The sequence below is a fragment of the Acartia tonsa genome, chromosome 3, assembly GCF_053477335.1.
Source record: "Acartia tonsa isolate MP-2025a chromosome 3, ASM5347733v1, whole genome shotgun sequence".
In the NCBI taxonomy this organism is placed as follows: Eukaryota; Metazoa; Arthropoda; class Copepoda; order Calanoida; family Acartiidae; genus Acartia; species Acartia tonsa.
This window is the reverse complement of record NC_137262.1, coordinates 20,943,969-20,965,365: the sequence shown is the minus strand read 5'-3', so window position 1 is coordinate 20,965,365 and position 21,397 is coordinate 20,943,969. Positions and strand designations below refer to the sequence as shown.

Genomic DNA, 21,397 nt, shown 5'->3' with positions numbered 1-21,397 from the left:
AAACTCCAATTTAACTGTGGATTGTATTAAAGGCCTGTTTACCTCTCGTTTTGGAACAAGACTCAAAACCAACACCCCTTCAACATCCAGAATCAGATTTACAATATACAATAAGCTAAGTCAAGGGATAAAACTAGTTTAGTTAGTTTGTACGTACGTTAAACAGAGAACATGTGGGTTACTACTATCGGAGAACGGACGGAGTAAATAAATGGGGTAACAAGGAAGACAGAAAGAGAGAAAGGAAAATAAAATAGGAGTTAAAGAGGAGTAATATGTGTAAAATTGGTTCTAGTAAGACGGGCCGATATTTCGTAAGAACCAGCAAAAACAACCTTTTGAAAATATCCGTACACTTATAATTCATTTAAAACCTAAAATCATCCAAATTTTGATTGAAACAATGTGAAAAAAAGTATATGGAATCTATAATCTACATTAGCCATGTCATAATCATGTGAAACGACATAATTATCTATTTAAGATTTACCTAACCTTGCATGAACTAAAGCAACTATAAAAATCAGAGACAGACTTTTCTACGTTTTAATTATTCTGGTTTAATAAATAACTAGAAAGTGTATGGCATACTGCTCACAATCATTATTGTTATGCTATTTCACAAATCAATAGTTTGCAGGTATGTATTCCAACCAGACAGGGTATGACATTATGCTCATAGTCAAGTCAAGTATATTCAACAGTTGTGTTCAAACCATGAACTAAGAAGCGTACTTCAAAAATGCTAACTTCATCAAATTTAATAAGTTGAGACTTTTGAGTTATCAAATGAAAACAATTGTGTTGTTTAATTAAACTCTTGAAAATTAACAAATAAATGATTATATTCTTTCATCATAACAAAAGTTAGAATTATTCATTCAAGAGTTTTCTTCAAAGGGTCAATATATATATACTTACGTCATGAGAACATCTTAATAGAATATAAGACATAATTAAAATTTACCTGTCATTTCCGGGATCTTTTCAAATTATATTAAAATCGTAAAACTAAACTAAAACTAAATTATTGTTACTTAATATTAAGATTTTGTATTATAATGCCTTCAGCAGATGAGCTAACCCAAGGAGAACTTGAAGTTGTTACAACAGTTTTCAGGAACACAACCCATAAAAAATAATAGAATATTTATTTTATAAAGCTTAGTTTCCCTCACTCTGTCTAATTGTATTTCTGGATTTCAATCTGTTTTGTTTGTCAAGTTTGAGTTATTAACTAAGTGTTTCTTGGCAATATTATCAATCAAAGTTATCTTGTAGGCAGTTACAAGTTAACTTTTACACAAAAGTGTTATACCTTAATGCTAATGTCTTCTAAACAAATAATAGAAATACTGTTTAATTCTATAAAAGAGATTTTAGTGAAGATTATCATGACCTGTGCGTATCTACTCTATACTATTGTGTTTGTCTGTCGGTCGTTTATTCTCCAGAAGACAAAAATACATATTTTTAAAAAGTTTCGCATTTTCTTTGAATTTATGCATTTTTTCTCTATTTCTTTTCTATTTTTAAGTCAATCCATGTTTCTTTGTTCTTCGCTACTTATGGATGTCATATTTTTAATTCTATAAACAAGCAAGAAAAACTTAGAAATGAATATATAAGGCGTCTTTTTCACTTATTTTACCATATTAATATTTATTCTACTCTAATTGACTCATGAATATATTTTTATCTTGGATTTATTTAGTTCTGCATATTTTTTATCCAATTATAATACAGCTTCATTTAAAAAAAAGCTTTACTATAAAAAGGATCGGTCCATCCATACATAACGGGTAGAACTTATCGTCAAATTAGATATTTTAGAATTTTCCTGTCAATTTCTAACTTGACATAATAACTTAATAAGTACTGTACAATTAATACATAAAAATAATTATCCTATTCATCTAATTTTTAGAATAATGATTCTTAGGGACAACAAGATACAAAGTTATAAGCGAAGCATGTAATTATATTAAATTAAAGTTTGATGTAATAATTCTACTTATATTTGATTTAGAATTATAACTATTGTATTCAATTTGAAGACAATTTTGCTAAGTTTGCTTTGTATTCTATTTAAGTTACAATGGTTTAAGTTTGAATTTGATGCATTATTCTTAGTCTAAAATAAAAACGGAGTTATTTTTTTGCTTTTATCAATTTAAGGATAAAGATTTAATGTTATTTATACAATGCCGATATAAATAAGAGATCCAGGCATATCGTTTATATGGTTAATTTAAATACAATAAACAAAACAGTTATGTCATTCTATGTTCATATAGGTTTACAAGTAATTTAAAAAATATTTTTTTATCCATTATTGTTCTATTGTGTACTGCAGAGATTTCCTAAAGAATTTTACTGTCACCATGTTAGATTTTCATTGTGTAACACATAGTTATAAGACTGATGGAAGAATATAGCTGGTCCCTTCCTTTGATATCTCATAAACTATCAGAAAATATAATTTTCATAGGTTTGTTTTGAAAAATAAAATTGATATGATTTTTATGCAGTTAATTTATTATATTTTTAAAATTATGTCAGATGAATATTAAAAAATATATGACTTATAAAATCTTCCAGATATAAAAAGCAAAATATGATACAAAACGTGATCTTACATTTTATCACGAATATCTAGAGATATTTAATGAAAACTAAACAAATATAATTTAGTATTCTTAATCCTATACCTAAAATTTCTGTTGTTTTTGTGAAATATGTCCCATGAGAATTGCACCCAATTGTCACACACTAAACACTATTATACACCATTTAGAATCAATTTATTATTGAGTTCACAAATATCTTCAACAAACACTAGAAATAATTTAATCTTTTCATCAAATTTATTTCTTACCACCTAGATCTTCTTTATTTATTTTCATTTAAAGCCTTCATTGAATCAATAACACCTAATTATTTGACTTAATAAAAAGGTGTTTATTTGCATAGATAAACGACACTAAATACTGTAAAAAAAAGTCACACCACCCACCTAGAAGTAGCAGAAACTAAGTATTTCATGTCATTCTGACCTAAACAAAGCATTTGATTCTAAAACCTTCGTGGTTTTAATTATACTATATTCAGGAGAATAATTGAAGAACCTATTAATTATATTTAAAGGTATATAGAATTGATGTAAAACTTAATGCCAGCAATTTCTACCCCAAGAACTAATAATCTCATTTTTTAATCAATAGAATTAACTAAAATATTCTGTATTATGAAAAGGGCATTAATTTGTTTTAAATTATTTAAAATAATCATTGCTTAAAGTAACAAAATGAGATCCATTCTCTTTTTTTACGTTATTTATAATAAATTTTTAGAAATGAAGTACAAACTATCTCATTGTACAATGCTTACTTCGGATTATATCAATCTATTTCTTATCTGACCTTCTAGAACAGGCAATTTGAAATTGTTTTTATGTAAGAAAGGTATGGTTGGAATAAATGAAAGTTCTATAATTCCAAGGGCATAAGTTCTCCTGTGCATTATCTATCCAAGATGCAAACAACTAAACTTTTTACTCAAATTCTTCATTCCTATGCGGTACAAATTGAATAATTTAAATTAGGGGAATAGTAATTTAAAATTTGACAATTTGACACAGTTTCTGATTCTATTATGCACAATTTATTGCGCAATTTGACTTGTTGAGGTGAGATAATTCTATTTTTAATAGCAATTCATCGGGTTACCTTTAATTAATGAAATAGTTTAAAATAGTAAATGTAAGTGTATCGAGAAATGTTGAAATAAATTTGCAAAAAGACATAAAGTATGTCCTGAAACAGTTTTAGAGTTGCTGTGCTATAAGATTGCTTACTTTTTTTATAATAGGGTCAAGGCTAAAATCTAGAAATGAAAAATTAATTCATTCAAAAAAATGTATGAAAGAAATTGAATTCTGATACACTTTGATTTATGTATAAATAATATTTCTTTCATATTGCGTAGTATTTTAATAAATATTATGACATATCATAAGACAATAAGTATAATGTTATATGAATAATCCAAATGTAATACAGTTAGGGAGTTGAATCCATTTTTATAGAAGCAGAAATATAATCTATGATTATGGTTTGGACCCTCTAAAACTGTAATTTACCTTTCCACTTTCCCCTCTCTTGGTGAAGATATCTTCAACGCCGATACGATTTTTGAAATGTAAGATTCTACTTTCCCTTCTCTTGGTGAAGATATCTTCAACGCCTATACGATTTTTGAAATGTAAGATTCCACTTTCCCCTCTCTTGGTGAAGATATCTTCAACGCCGATACGATTTTTGAAATTTAAGATTCCACTTTTGCCTCTCTTGGTGAAGATATCTTCAACAAGAGAGGCAAAAGTGGAATCTTATATTTCAAAAATCGTATCGGCGTTGAAGATATCTTCACCAAGAGAGGGGAAAGTGGAAGGGTAGATTACAGTTTTAGAGGGTCCAAACCATAATCATAGATTATATTTCTGCTTCTATAAAAATAGATTCAACTCCCTAACTGTAATATGTTTATAAATATTCGTGTTAAACTTAAATTGTTTTATTATATCGACAGTGCATCATAATAAGGTTACATGATAGGAAAGAAATCCTTCAAGTATGCGTAAATATTAAGCAAATTTGTTCTTTCTACAGTTTATTAATAATTTTCAATCAATATGATTTTTTACTTATTAACTATTGTTATAGTGTATGAACAAGATGCATTATGGATTAACTGGGATTCTATTTAATGTGACTGTCATTGTCTTCATATTGTTCACAGAATCTTGCAGCTATTAATATGCCATCACTAGTCAGGACAGTACTATACAATTCTTGCTTTGTAGCGGGACAAAGTGTCTCAAAAATCAGCCATGTGACGTAAAAAAATGTGACGTAAGGTAGATGAGAGGAGAAGTTGGAAAGAAAACCTCTTAAAAAGAGATGGATATTCACTCATTTTTATGACGTCACATTGCTGATTTTTGAGACACTTTGTCCTGCTACTTGGTTTTTATAAAATGTGCACCTATTCTATAATTTCATTTTGTTCTTATTGACGTAAGCATGACCATTAAATTAAACAATTTTGTCAGGCTTTTCTAGATTGGATAATACTTTCATTTCTAAAAATAAAACAGAAATAACATTTTATGTTTTAAAAACGTACATACTTGAGAACTTCGTCTTTAAAAACATATATAAAAATATCACAACCAATGAATAGAGATTTATTCATCTAACATCTTGTAATTGTGAGTGATGCATATAGATATTAACTAAACTTGTTAATATTTGTGACAGTAATTATATCTCTATACAACTGGGAATCAACATATTATCCTTATATTATTACAATTGCTTTTAGTTCTCCTTATAACAGAGATCCTAGTTTTCCTTAAACTTTTCTGCTGGTCTAAATGTAACCAAATCGTGTTCATGATTTGCTTCTATTGTAATAAATCAATGAAATATCTCGATTTAAATAAAACTGAATTTTTTCTAGGTGTTATCGTCTGATATAAAATCAATCCTGAATTTATTGCAGTAGTTAGTTTATAATATTTACGTATATACTTTATAAGATAAGTAAAAAATAACTATACCAAACCTTTTACTGGTTTGATTGATGATTCATTCTTATGTTAGCATCATAGCATGACAATATTCAACAATACCTTTTAGTCAACAACTATTGTAATATATCAATTTATAAACATACTAACGGCTGCACTCCTACCATTTTTTGGGAACACATCTGATTTTGAAAAATATAACCTCCCCCCCCCCTTAATTTCAATTAAAAAATAACTTATTTCTAGGACTTTGGGTATTATCACTCTGGGGCTTTTCTAGCCTTTAATTTTTTGTTTGTTTATGGTTCAAATAAAATAAGAGAAAAGCGACGAAAATATAACGTAAATTAAGTAGCAAAATTTACCTGGCGGAAAAGTTTGTGTCAAAATAGTTGATATTTGATGAAATATCCCTGTCTGATTACATATTCTTGTAATTGTGTGTGTGTGTGTGTGTGTGTGCATGAAACAAGTCTTACAATGCAGATATATACATCAACCAATTAGATACAAAAACTATTTTGCCCAGTTAAGAAGAATAAAAGTAAAAGTATTACCATAGAAAGTAATATTTAAAAGCGAAGTTTTATAACAAAAGAAGGTCATATATCTGTCCTTGTTCTGATCTATGTGTTGAACATGTTAGCATTTTTTTAGCAATATTCTTTGTATAAAAATCCCGGTATATGTATGTATATTGTATAGCTATTATGGAAATGGCTTACTTATTAAAAGCGAAGCTTTTCTATAATTAGGGTCGGTCCGTCCGTACGTCCGTTAGTCCGTAACGGATAGCTTTTTCGTTAATTTAGACATGTTAGAATTGTCCTATCGATTTAAAACTTTGCATGGTGATTCCTTTAGTAGTTAGGTACGATAAAGAAAGTGTAGCAACTCTATAATCATTAACAGAATGTCCGTATGTCCATTTTAAACATGTCGTTTTTTTTACTTTTTTAACATCAAATTTCAATGTGATCTAATCATCCGATTGATCTGATTTTTGGTATATTAATTCCTTGGACAACAAAGTATAATGTTATAAGCGAAGCAACTCTATAATCAAGTCCTAAAAATGTAAGTATGTCCATAAACATTATCCTGTATCCAGCAGTTTTTTTTAACAAATTTACCTTCAATTTTGGTTCGACTCTAAATACATTTATATTCTGATTATTCAGTTCTGACACTATACAAATGTTAATGTCCGTTTGTCCTACCGTTTCAGTGCTTCGCTTTTATGGATGTTGTCATCCTTGTTTTTATTGTAAATTGTCAGAAACAATAAGACAATGTGAATTGAAACAAAATGTTATACTGAAAAGTTTAATAAAATTTCTACGTTGAGGAGTTCTTATGAATTACTTAATATTTATATCCACAGTTAACAAAAGAAACCGAAATTAAACTAAAATTTAGCCTGATTTTCATACGATAAAGAGTAGGTTAGGAATTCATCCTAATTTACTTTTTAATTAAAAAGAAAATACTTCATAATAAATTTGTAAAACCTAGCAAGTTTTCTCACAGTTTATTGTCTATGCTGGAAGGTAAAATGTGCGAAAACAATATGTCAAAAGTTTTGAATTTATGTGTCAGACATTTGTCCAGTTTAATTGAAACCAGGAATACAAAAGGAATAATCCTTGTTCGTTAATAATGCTACTTAGTACCCTTCCAAAAAGGAATAATCCTTGATCATTAATAATGCTACTTAGTACCCTTCCAAAAAGGAATAATCCTTGTTCATTAATAATGCTACTTAGTACCCTACCACACTAAAATTATCAAAAGGAAAAAAGGACAATCTATTGTACAGTAGGTCAGCTTAGGGTGCCCTTAAACGACTTTCAACTTTCAGAAGCGAAGGAGGAATTTTATTTATAAACACAGAAAGGTCTGTCTGATAGATATAGATTAGAATATGAATATTGTTCAGGATCTAGATCTTGAGATATTTAATGAAAATCACAATATTTTAAGTATAATCAATACTAAAGAGGGGGCCATACACAGTTAACTTAAAAAAAGGAAAAAAATTATTTTACTTGAATATAAATCATAATTAACAATGGAAAATATAATATTTTATTTATTATGGTATCATTAATACAAAAAGTCAAACTTTTGTGTTTGCAGTATAAAAGAAGAAATTTTCATTATTTATTTTAAATTTTGTGAAAGGAAAAAAATCATAAAACTTAGAAACACGCATAAGATTAGGTAATTTTTAAATATCAAAAATGATAAAAAATAAAAAATTGTACTCATATTGTTTAATTTCTGTCTTAACCTCTTTTCGAGGAAGCTTTGTGTTTATCAAGATCGAAATTAATTCCTTATTCATTATCCCAAATTAAGCGCAAATGTCGTCTTGTTTGACTTTCCTTTTCTAAAGAGACGCGGCATGGATTGTTTATATTTTGATGCGTCCACGTTCGTTACTTTTGAATGATATGTGAGTGTGTGAAGATTTCGGAGAACAAAGTTGGGCCTATCATTGGTCTCATAGTGCGTGAACGACCCTAGTATACCAGGGGCTTGAAACCATAAGAACTTCAGGTAGAATTTGTAAATTTTATTTAAATTGAATGGTGTATAGGACGATTATATTTAGTTTAAAAGGCTTTAGCCAGCTAAACATGAAACTTTATTATGATTAATTATTATGTTTTAGTAATTTTTTATGTGCTTTTATTTTTGCATTTAACAATGATTTATTAAACCAAATAATTTTCCTTTAAAGCCAAAGTTTCCAAAGATTCTTAACCGTAGAAAAAAATGATTTTAAAAAGCAAATAAGATTACGTGGTTATAAAAAACTGGAATTTTGTATTAATTGATTTTGTAATTTCAGGACTTTGAAATAGTTTTCCTCAATAAATCTATAATCAAACCTGCTGTTGAAACTTGATGGTTCCTGGTATTGGGGGTTTGTGTGTCCGTCAAACAAGATCTCTAGAACTTCCCACTAATTCGGAAGTCACACTCAACCAAAGTGTCATGGTTGAGACAATTTCAAATAACCTGATGTTTGAAGGAGCTGCACAAGCAATTTCAAATGGTTCTGAAGAATAGGCATTAGCATTCTTCAAAGAATCTGAAGAATAGGCGTTAGCATTCTTCAAGAGATCAATAGCATATAGTGTATTGATGCAAAAAACATTGACAATTTTTCTGTGAAATAGTACCTAGTGAATCAATATGGTGCTCACTAAAAAGCAGAAAATTGAGCGAGCTATCGCTATTGGCAGTGAAAGGCTAGAAGTATTTGATGAACAGATAAAAGTGTTTTATGAAAATCTAAAAGCCTGCCAAAGTTTTAGTTCATGTGAAAATGTGAATTTAAAATCAATTCGTGACATTTTTAGTGAGGTCAAGGACCAATCTGACCTAATAAAAAGTCTAAAATCTGCCGTGGAGACTAGTGAGATGCGCGAGTTTAAGCGTGATTTGGATGAAGCTAGTGAACAGAAAACTGTTGCAGATAAAGTTTATGCGTCGTTGGAGCAGTGTACGAAAATTCTGCACTGGCTTGACAATGATTCAGACGACGCGAGGTCGAGCACTGTCGCCAGGAACCTCGACGTCATTGAGAAGGTGAGGATGGACATGGGAGTGCTCAAGATTTCCATGGAGTTGCGCCAAGAAGTACGTGATATGTACCGAAGGCTTAGAGAGATGGAACGTCGTTCATCTAACTTGGATGAGAGTGGGACACCTGCCATACTCTCCAGAAGTATGTCCGCCGTGGATATTCGGAGTTCCAACCCGCAGTATGGGCGCTTAGACAACAGTTTGTTGCCGTCCTTTGATGGTACTGACACAGATTACTCCAACTTTAAACAGGTCTTTAAAGATCTGTGCGCTGGTTACGGATTTTCTGACCAGAGGTTAAGTCTGATGTTGTGTATGGAAAAGGTGATAACCAATCCGGAGCTACGCAAGCAAGTGTCGGCATTTAGAGATCATAATGAACAATGGTTGTTTTTGGATCAGATGTTTTTATCAAACACCCGCCGGTTTATGAAGATTTTGACCAAGCTGAACAAGATGAAACCTGTGGATAAACCTGTGGACGTGGTCAGTGCAATTGCTACCTTCAAAAGCACCATGCAGGAAGTAGAAGCCATCGTTGGTTCTGAAGCTAAGGATTACCACCACCTAACTCTGATTCATATTTTCAGAGACAAATGTCCAGATGCCCTGAGAGAGAAAATTATGATGGAGCTAGGCAGCATGAACCTGCCAAACATCAAGAAGATTGTAGAACTTCTGGAGAGAACAAGGGGAGCAATGTTGGCTGGTGATATGTCCTACGACACTGGTGCCGGCAAGAGGAACCGTGACAGAGCTGCTGCCACGCAAGTATCTGGCCGCAGTGACAATGAGAATGGACGGGCTGGAAAGGACAAAACTTCCAAGTGGAATAGTGCATGTCCTATTGAAAGTTGCAATGATAAACATCCTATTTTCCGTTGTCTCACATTTAAGAAGATGGATGTTGTTGACCGAAAAAAAGTTGTCCAGCAGAATAAGTTGTGTGAACTCTGCCTGTGTGATGGTCATGCTGCTGACAATTGTAATAAATCGGATAAGCTTGGTGTCTGTGGCACCAATAATTGCAACAGTTATCATAGTCGTATGTTGCATGAGGCTAGCGCTAGTGTGAATACAGTCTACAAATCAAGTTCTGCGCCTAGCACATGTACCTTCCTGCTGCAAATAGTTCCAGTTGTAGCACCTGGCGGCGGCGCCTGCCATGCCGCCGTCATGTTTGATTCTGGTGCGAATCTACCACTTATATCTGAGAAGTTGTCCAACAAGTTGAAGCTGAAATCTACCGGCAGATATACAAACATTTCTGTTGCTGACGGTAGTGAATCATCCTGCCGCAATGTTGTGTTCTATCTGAAGGACAGGGATGGTAATTTGAGAGAATTTGAGGCAGCTGTTATGCCTAACCTCGGAGGTGGCAACGAGATGCGCTCGGTCCATCCGGAAACCGCCGCCGAAATATTTAAGATGCCGCCAGAAAGATTCACATATATTAGTGGAGGCTTGGATATTATCATTGGAAATAACCATCCTGACGTGTTTCCGTCAACCTACCAGAAAGTGGGCCAGTCTATGTTGTGGAGAACCATTTTTGGAAGTGGTTTTATCTGTACAAGTGCTGACTGTGGAGCTGGTCAGCAGAAATCTGCGTATAAAGCTGTCAGTGTTAGTGGAGGCGCCTTGCCTGATTTTTTGTCCTCAGAGTCATCCAGGTACAGATTGGGTCCAGAATGGTTGCGCCAGGATGAGAGTGCGTGGCCGGTGAAAACTGCCGTAGCTGTTGATAATGAACTGGTTGGTACTGCCATAGCTGTTGATAATGAACCGGTTGGTACTGCCGTAGCTGTTGATAATGAACCGGTTGGTACTGCCGTAGCTGTTGATAATGAACCGGTTGGTACTGCCGTAGCTGTTGATAATGAACCGGTTGGTACTGCGGTAGCTGTTGATAATGAACCGGTTGGTACTGCCGTAGCTGTTGATAATGAACCAGTTGGTACTGCCGTAGCTGTTGATAATGAACCGGTTGGTACTGCCGTAGCTGTTGATAATGAACCGGTTGGTTCTGCCGTAGCTGTTGATAATGAACCGGTTGGTTCTGCCGTAGCTGTTGATAATGAACCGGTTGGTTCTGCCGTAGCTGTTGATAATGAACCGGTTGGTACTGCCGTAGCTGTTGATAATGAACCGGTTGGTACTGCCGTAGCTGTTGATAATGAACCGGTTGGTACTGCCGTAGCTGTTGATAATGAACCGGTTGGTACTGCCGTAGCTGTTGATAATGAACCGGTTGGTACTGCCGTAGCTGTTGATAATGAACCGGTTGGTTCTGCCGTAGCTGTTGATAATGAACCGGTTGGTTCTGCCGTAGCTGTTGATAATGAACCGGTTGGTTCTGCCGTAGCTGTTGATAATGAACCGGTTGGTTCTGCCGTAGCTGTTGATAATGAACCAGTTGGTTCTGCCGTAGCTGTTAATGATGAACCTGTTGGTTCTGCTTGTGATGCTGTTGTTGAGAAACCTGTTATTTCTGCAGTTGACGCTGTTGTTTGTGTTGCAGTCAATTCTGATGTTAAAGATACTGCCGCAGCTGTTGATAACATTGCTACGGCGGGTGAGGCCGTAGCCGTTCACAATGATGATGCTGAAATTGGTTGTGTTGCAGCCGGTTCTGATAATGAGGTTGGTGCTGTTGTGAATCAAGAATCGACCTGGCTGCTGCCAAGCTGGCCGCCCGACACAGGGTAAAGGGCCTGCAATATGGCGGGTGTTGCCGCTAGAAAGTTATTGAAAGTCTACCAAACCCACAAATCTAATTTACAACATAAACTATTTATGTGTGAAAATGATCTTTTAAAGAAAAAATATTACAAGTTATATATTAAGCTTGTGAAGGGAACCTAAATGGGTTCTGTAAAGAATAAGTATTCATTATTCAACTAATTTTATTGTTCATATTTAAGCACAAAAATTCTACAGAGTGTTTAGACTTTTAAACCAGAATTTTAAAAGATTTTGTTTCTTTAAGTATGATTTCGAAAAGCAAAAGTTTGTGTGTATTAACTACCAAATGATTTTGCAGATTTTTTTAAATTGAGAAAAATAAATTTTTTACAAACTATTTTTCGAGGTATTTTTTTCATGGTTCACGTTTGCTTAAAAAATGTTATTTCTCAGATTCTCATATGAAATAATGCATTAAAGTAAAGAACACAACATGTAAAATTATTATGATAATGTTTGAAATATTTCTTATTATTATTTTAAAAGGGTTATCACAAAAAATCAAGATATTTGTTTAAATTTGTAAGCAAAAAAAAGTTTTTCTTTCACTCCGGAGGCAAGGATTCCTAATAATCCACGCGTAAAGATTTTTTTTCTTCATTCCGAGAGCAGAGATTCGTAGTAATATACGTACCTAGTGATTTCAGACAATTTTAAAACCTTGAGAAAGTATTTTATAGCAATTATTTTCCTAGGTACATGTATTTTCGTTCATGTTTTTAAAATGTAAACCCTATTTTCTATGAGATAAGCATTTTAATAATGAACACGATGTATGATATTATTAAAATATTGATTATTATTTTATATGAATATCACAGGATTAATTTAAGATAAACTATGCATATTTTAAATTAACCTTACCTTCATTTTATCGCAGATATTAAAATGAAAGCAGTTATTAAAAAATTATGATTAATTGATTCTTATTTTATGAAAAGAACATTTTTTTTAGTAAAAAGCTACATTTTCATATGCCTATTTTATGCCTAAAATAAGAATCAAGCGAAATGCGATTAATTTTTTATTCTATTTCATATGCTCAAATTTATTTTATTGAGTCTAATTTCTTTTCAAAAGTACAATTCATTATAAAACTTACCTGAAAAGTTTACCAAAAAAAGAATAAATGTGTCGAGGTTGCATGATCGATATTTATTCTAAGAAAAAAAATCAAGTGTTTTTTTAGCAGATTTTTTTTTTAAATTACATATGAATTTCAATCAAGTAAAACATTTTATTCAGATCAAGGAATGATTGAAAATTCATATTTAAATTCTCATAATTTTTTACAAAGAAAAATTGGTATTTTTTTTCATAATTTTGATGAAAATTCTAACAAAATATTATTATTATTTTGCTATTATCTAAGTATTGAAAAGTTTTATTGTTGATTAAGATAGTTACAGTTCTTATTCATTAAGTTTGAAAAAAACTTTCTGCCCAAGGATTTTGAAATATTTTTTCTTACTACTCTTTTTGATGCTTAACAAATTTAGTTTTAAGTACCTATAAATCTTAATTTTCTTGTCTAAGATTTATTTCGTTTTATATTCTTACCATTATTTGATTACATTTCAACCAGATTTCGTAGGTACTTATTGATTTATTAAATGATTTATTACCTATTGATTATGAAATGATTATTAACCAGTATAAGTTGTTATATTACAACATCATGATTAATAGGATTATCCATTTTAGGATTTGTGTATGTGATCTTGTGAGTGTCATGTGCCTGGAATATTGTATGGTACAAACCAATCCCCATCCTTCTATCCTAAAATGTGAGGTATTATGAGTCCTAGTGAGGAGTATAATATTGTGTATGCATTTCACGGGGTTTCATTTAGTTAGGAGCAAAAATTGTCATGTTTTTTGGGATGTGGCTATTCTCATGTGATTATGGTGAGTTGAGTTTAGTGAGAAATGTTGCTAGTGCTCAGCGCAAAAAAACCTTGAATCTCGTTAAGGAAGTTAATTTGACTTTCAAACGGGGGGTGTGTCTTAACCTCTTTTCGAGGAAGCTTTGTGTTTATCAAGATCAAAATTAATTCCTTATTCATTATCCCAAATTAAGCGCAAATGTTGTCTTGTTTGACTTTCCTTTTCTAAAGAGACGCGGCATGGATTGTTTATATTTTGATGCGTCCACGTTCGTTACTTTTGAATGATATGTGAGTGTGTGAAGATTTCGGAGAACAAAGTTGGGCCTATCATTGGTCTCATAGTGCGTGAACGACCCTAGTATACCAGGGGCTTGAAACCATAAGAACTTCAGGTAGAATTTGTAAATTTTATTTAAATTGAATGGTGTATAGGACGATTATATTTAGTTTAAAAGGCTTTAGCCAGCTAAACATGAAACTTTATTATGATTAATTATTATGTTTTAGTAATTTTTTATGTGCTTTTATTTTTGCATTTAACAATGATTTATTAAACCAAATAATTTTCCTTTAAAGCCAAAGTTTCCAAAGATTCTTAACCGTAGAAAAAAATGATTTTAAAAAGCAAATAAGATTACGTGGTTATAAAAAACTGGAATTTTGTATTAATTGATTTTGTAATTTCAGGACTTTGAAATAGTTTTCCTCAATAAATCTATAATCAAACCTGCTGTTGAAACTTGATGGTTCCTGGTATTGGGGGTTTGTGTGTCCGTCAAACAAGATCTCTAGAACTTCCCGCTAATTCGGAAGTCACACTCAACCAAAGTGTCATGGTTGAGACAATTTCAATACACAATTCCTATCATCACTTCATGTGTATATCATTTATGCCTTAAAAAGGATTAAAAAAGAGTAGGGTAAAGCGGGGCGAACTATGTGCTTTTTCGGTTTTTTGAAAAAAATAGATTGTAATGGGACCAAGACCATTAGAAAGATCTCGGAAAAGTCGATCAGGTCTTAAAAGGACGTAAACCTAGGACTTTGGGAAGTTTGTCAAAATTGATCTCAAAAACGGCACAGACTTCGTCCCACCTCGAGGCGAAGTCGGTAGGGCATTTTAAAGCTTCAAAAAATCGATGACGTATTGATTTTTTTTCAGCATGCCCTAAAGGTAAAAGTTGCTAAATGTAATAAAGAGCATGCATAAAGTACGCGAAATTTGACTTTTTTTCTCGAAAATTTCACTTTTTTTATAAAATTGAAAAAGTTAGTATAAAAAGTGAAAAAAAAACAGAGTCGATTTTTAAAAAAAACTATACAAGCTTTTTTAAAGTTTTAATCGGAAATGGATAGCACATTAGATTCTTAATAAGTCCCCTGAGGACGTCTAAGCTCTAGCTCTTACCAGTTTTTGTCCAACTTACCATTTTTCCGACCGAAACAAAAAAATCGAGAAAAAAAATTTTGTTCGTCCGACTTTGAGACCCAATAAGTACCCTAAAAATTCGTCTCACAAAAATTTTATTTTATACTTTTTTGTAGGCAATTTAATAAGGAACAAATTTTGATTTTTAGTTTTTTTTCTGTCAGTCGATTAGAACATGGAGAAAAATGTCAATTAATGAAGGTGTGTCAAAAAATAAAGACTTCGCCCCAATACAGAGATCGCCCCGCTTTACCCTAGCTTATTTGTAATATATAAAATTACACTCTCCATTAGTTGATGGTTCCAATGAATTCTAACCTACAATAAGGGTTCTTACATTATTTACAATAAAAAATTTGGTCTCTAAATAAATTAACAATCATAAAATCTATTTCTGCAAATTTTGATTGAAAATTTTATCTTTTAATAAATATAAAGGTAGGAAGTATTTTTTTTCATTTATGAATAAGTCTTACAAGAGAAAAAGTTCTGGATAAATTAAACCACTGCACCCCAACAAAATTTTTTAAGTGGAAACAAGAACTTTAGGCTATTAAACAATCTTCTTATCTAAATATTTTTTGAAAATTGAGTTTTCATGTAATTAGTTATTTTTTGTTAGATTTGTTGTTATGAATGCACAGCTTCTAATACTAAATGTGCATTCCTAGACCTAACTTTTCCTTGTTTACTTTAAAAATCCGGCCAAAAATGAGAAGCTGTAATTTTTAGGTCGATCTTAAATTCAAGGTAAATAAAAAAGAAAAATAGTTATTCCATGGATAAGTAGAATGTGCACATTATCTAAAATTGCAGCAAACTATATTGGTTAAGTTCAAATAAATGACTACTAGATCGAAAGCAACCCAAAAAGCGCAGCCACTAAATTGAGATTTTATATGTATTTTGATTGGTTGTGTGTGTGTGTGTAGGCAATATGAAACTGGTCTACGAGAAGCATGCATCGATGCAAAGGTAAACTATCCATCCAGGCACAAAAAACTTTGCTTGTGACAAAGCTACTCTACAACTCAACCTTCATGCTTTCAAATAAAGTTTATGAGTTCTTCTGGTCATTTATGTTTGCATTTCCTTAATATAGAAAGTAATTATGAGAAGAAAAAAAAACTTTGCAAAACAGGGTAGCTTCTCATTGGTCCTGGGAAGGTTTATAACTATTTTTTTGGGGTGTGGGACACCACCCCCCCAAAAAAATTGAAAAATACCCCCCCCATAAAATTTAAAAAAAATTTTTTAACTAAAATTAAAAATGAGTGGGGTGGGGGCACTCTTCCCCCTCCCCGAAAAAAAACTTTTTCTTTAAAAATCTAAAATAATAAATTGGGTTATCGAATTCGACTCTACCCTCCGCAAGTGCCCCTAGAGACCTCTTTGGGCTTAGCCGCTAGTATCAGATATTTCAACACAAAAATCATTACAAGTTATTCAAATAAGTACAACCTTTTTGGATGACATTCTTATGAGTTATTATGATTTAAAAAAAAACTATTACTTTAAGTTGTACTAGCGGCTTCGCCCCTAGCCTCTAGGGGCTTTGCCCCAAGAGGTGATCAAAATTAAAATTGAAGCGAAATTCGTAAAAGGACCAAGGAAATCTTCAGCAAAAAAAAGGACCAAGGAAATCTTTTACAAAAAAAATAATTTTTTTTTTTTTTTTTAATTAAAAATTTAATAAAGCAATTAAGTGATCAAAAGCAGTCAAAGGTGATCAAAAGTAATGAAAACAATATAATTATAGCCAAATTATAATAAAGGGCAGCCTGCGGCAGCCTGTAGCAGAGATAAGGGGGGATTTTTTTGTTTTTTTGGGGGGGTTAGGGGTGTCCCACCCCCCAAGAAAATAGCTTAAAACCACCACAGGACCAATAGGTATATACCCTCAAGAGTAGAATCCGATCGGTTCAGTGGTTACCGAGATCTTAAGCTTCAGACGGACGGACAGACAGACAGATAGACATCGTACTACTTTGTATTATTGATATATAGACTGCTTAAAATTAATCTTTGCTAGTATTGCTACTTGGTTGTCCTTGATTATCTAAATATGTAGGTTGATTGGTAAGGTAATATTTTTGGTGTAGATTGTAGAGTATAAAAGGTAACTAATTTGGTACAGTAGATCCTGAGCAAACATTTTTGCAATCTAAAATAAAATTTAGTTAACTAGTAAATTTTCATACATTTAGTTTTTTTAGCAAAATCTTATTTGTTTTAGGATCTTCACAGAGCTATGGTGGATTTGGGACTTAATACAATGGAACAGGTACATTTTTATGACTTACTTCACAACAAAGTTAAGAAACCACTTTTTTATCTGAATAAAACCGTAAATTTTCTCATTCATTGCTAAATTAATAAACAATAACATAATTCGAGTAACAAACAAACAATATGCGTATATTTGGCTCGGTTTACAATATTCGTCTAAACACAATAAAACTAAAAGCATGTAGAATTAGGCGTCTAACTCAAGTTTATACTTTTTGGATATAACATATTGACTTAATTGATTTTTCAATATCGAATTTAGATTTTAGATGCAGTAGTGAGTGTCAATAGAAACAAATATATTCTTTTCTTTAATAAATTTCAAGGTTGAAAAAAAAAATATTTCTTTTTTCTTTGCACTTTTAAGGCTTAGCATTTTGAATTTAAACCTTGAATTATTTACAATCCAATGTTTACCTCTTACAAAAAATAATTGTAATGCTGGTTTTCTCCATTTTGAAAAGAAAATTGGATTTCTGTTTAGATTCAGAAAATTAGGAAAAGTGATATTTCAATATTTATATTGGCTACCCTAATCTATAATGATTAACAACAAACTGAAAAAGTCTTTTTTTAATGATTTTTAATCTTCTATTGTAAATGAACGAAAATCATTGCTTGCAAACCATAGAATTATGTTAATATAACCAGACTGTGTTCTTCCCTGTGTATTTCACTGACCCCCTTTTATCATCCTTCATGCATTATAATCTACACAATAGTCAGGAATATAGGGTTGTGTAAATCATCCATACTGACATATTGGTTAATTATAAATCTATTAAAGACATCTGAAAGCATATTATTGTTTGGGAGTTTATGATATGTCAGGTTCTATGCCTTTAAAAGTATGTCTAATCGTTCCGAGAATCCCCATACCAGATTATACATAAAATAGTTTAATGCTTTCGTGTAGAAATATGGTATATTAATATCTCAAAACAGCTAGACAAAATAGGCAATCCTTCAATTCATGAAAATATTGAATTAGATGAAACTTTGTAATAACATTTGAATGCACATTAGTAAACAATATATGCTCCTCCACTCTCTTCCACATACAGATACACTTTTCAATGTTTTAAGAAAACTGTTAACTCATATTTTCCTTATTTAAAAGAAATGCAAGCCCAATTGTACAGAACTTTATACTTTTCAAGAATTTAAGAAAGATTTGTTTACTTTACTACTTAAGGTGTTGCTATTTTTGCTTAAAATGCTTAGAATTAATTCTATCAGCATATACAAATCTAAAATCACATTGCTGTATTGAAAGAATAACAATTTATGGGATCAGAATCTGAATTAGTAAACAGTAAAAGGTGGTTTCCACAAACATTGAACCACAGCTGTATTCCATAACAATAGCTGGCTAGACCAGGAAAAGGATCAGATGTTTTTTTCGTTTTATTGAACCACTTTAAGATATACTTTAATATGTTATGTATCTTTGTTTAGACAAAGGATGGGCTTAAGTTTTAAAATTAAATTGATGCAAGCGTGTCTTTAACCTATATATTTGATTCTGTCTGAATTTAAATTAAGATTACATGTGGTTTTAGGTGCGCGTTACTTGATATCACACAAATTAACCTTTGATAACAAAACTTTTGTATGAATGTCCTCATTAGCATAACATTAACAGTCCTTTAAATGCTATTATATTTTTTTCATAATCTAATAATGGAAACGGCTAAACATTTTCAAACGATCCATTAATGAAAATAATATAAACTGAAGCTCAAGTTTTGTTATTGTTTTATTACGACTTTACTTTATTGAGAAGATATACTTATAATGTAAAGATATAATTATCTTATTATAAAAGCTACGAAAAAGCAAAAATTCTATAGCTTTGGGTGAAATAAATCCTGCAACTTACTCTTAAAATTTAATAATGAAATCAATACATTTCTTTTCAATTTACTTTGCTAGAATGATGAGAAAGTTTATAAGAATGTATCAAATTTATGTTACCTGGAACTTAAGTATAAAGTTAAGTTAGTGAAATAGAAATTTTCTAAAGATTTACAAAGTTAAAAGTATTTAATTCAACAGTAACTCCGTGAAGGTAATCTGAAAAATATCCATGATTGAGAATTGATTTCAATTTTTTACACATCTAAAAATCATAGAATAAACAGAGCAGTGGTTTTCTAAGATTCTTGTGTCATATGATAATAGTGATTCGCAAAAGAGTAAATGTTTTTTTTATATTGATTTCGTATCTTAATTATAAGTTACATAGAATAATTTATGTAGGCGGTATAAATAGGAGGGAAAAAAAACCCGTAGAATAATAATAGCGTCATTGTTCCTGATAATTGCAGAATATAATCCAGGTCATTGAGTTCTGGAAATAGCATCATAAATACAAACTATTGGCCAATACAATATATTAATTTAATTCAAATATTTCTTATTTGTATTATACGGGTTTTCTGGTAAAAGTTTATTTCTTTCCATTTTTTTTTATACCAGCCAATAATAATATTCATCATGGTATCCTTAGTAAGTCATATTTCTTTATATGCTTTTTTAACCTTTACCCTAACCTAACCTACAAAATACAATCATACAATCTTATAACACTTTTCTACATAAGTTCATTTTGGTTAAGTTCAAGTGCGAAATTACAGAAACCACAATAAATCTGATAGGCTTATTTACATTTAAGAAAAGATTATATGTTATTGACTCGCACAAAATAAGTCTGCAACAATTTTCAACATCATTGTCAAATTAGATCTTATTTTTTGTTTAGGAAGTAATAGACATGACAAATGAAGTGGCAAGAAATGGGCTCATATTTTTTCCAGAATTTTCTAAGGTAAACTTCAGTGTCAGAACTTTGTATGTTTATGGTTTACCAGTTTAAATTACTACACAACCGCTCTGAATGTCAGTAGTTTAAATTTGTATATCGAGTAACAGAAAGAAAGAAACACTGCCACCCTTATACTATGTGTCATTGAATGAAAATTTTTTCTTGTATGTCACTACACATTTGTAAAGTTTATTCTGGTATGGTAATTCAAATTATCTTATCAGTCATTGCAGTAGATTAGTTATTCTAATTAAGTAAACTCCCTACCATACTAAGGTACGAAAAATATTTTAGCAGCACACAAAACTATAAAAAGTAACTATAATGCCATAAAATCAATGAACTTCTTGCAGCTTCATCATATTTACCGATTTAATGTAAATCAATGGCTGTTAAAAATAAACTAAAATGCTTATTTGAATTACTTGTTATCTGAATGAGAAATAATCTTTAAAGTTGTAGTAAATGATTTAGTTTTACTGTTCTTGTATATATTTCAAAATGTTTATTAATGTCAGTTGGACAAAAACAAAGTATTCGATATTTTGAATATTTTTGTGCAATTTTGCTTATCAGAGCTAATTAAAACTTAAGACAGATTCACTTTAAAAAAAAATTTAAATCCGACATAGATACTTGTATATATACAGTGAAATAAGCATCTCATAAGATAGGCATACGCTAAAAATACAAAATTATATCGTTTTTATTTGTTTATTTTAGGTAGTTATGCATTTTATGAATCTTATGAATATAATATATTTTTGTTGGATAAATATTGTAATAACTGCTAAAGTTTTGCCTATAAAAGCAGCATTATAACAACAACAAAAAATAATCGTAGGCATGGACAATTATCCTATAAACTAAAACTACTTTTCCGAATTTTTAAGATTCTAATAAAACATTAAAATATTAACATTCTAATTAAGAAAAATTATTAAAACTAAAATATGAGGTATGTACTATGAAATATTGATAACATAGTTGATTTCCATATTAGTGTATATGTATAGTTATATTGATTT

General features: G+C 31.0%; 1 protein-coding gene across 1 annotated transcript in view; it reads left to right on the top strand.

Annotated features, from left to right (window-relative positions):
• The first annotated feature begins 1,052 nt into the window (after positions 1–1,052).
• LOC145315147 (uncharacterized) overlaps positions 1,053–21,397 on the top strand; it is a 30,297-nt gene continuing 9,952 nt past the window's right edge. Inside the window, exons 1-4 of the mRNA XM_080155192.1 lie at positions 1,053–1,121; positions 16,187–16,228; positions 17,490–17,537; positions 20,307–20,372. Coding sequence (XP_080011318.1) covers positions 1,062–1,121; positions 16,187–16,228; positions 17,490–17,537; positions 20,307–20,372 — 216 coding nt within the window. The 5' untranslated portion in view covers positions 1,053–1,061. The remainder of the gene's footprint in view (positions 1,122–16,186; positions 16,229–17,489; positions 17,538–20,306; positions 20,373–21,397) is intronic.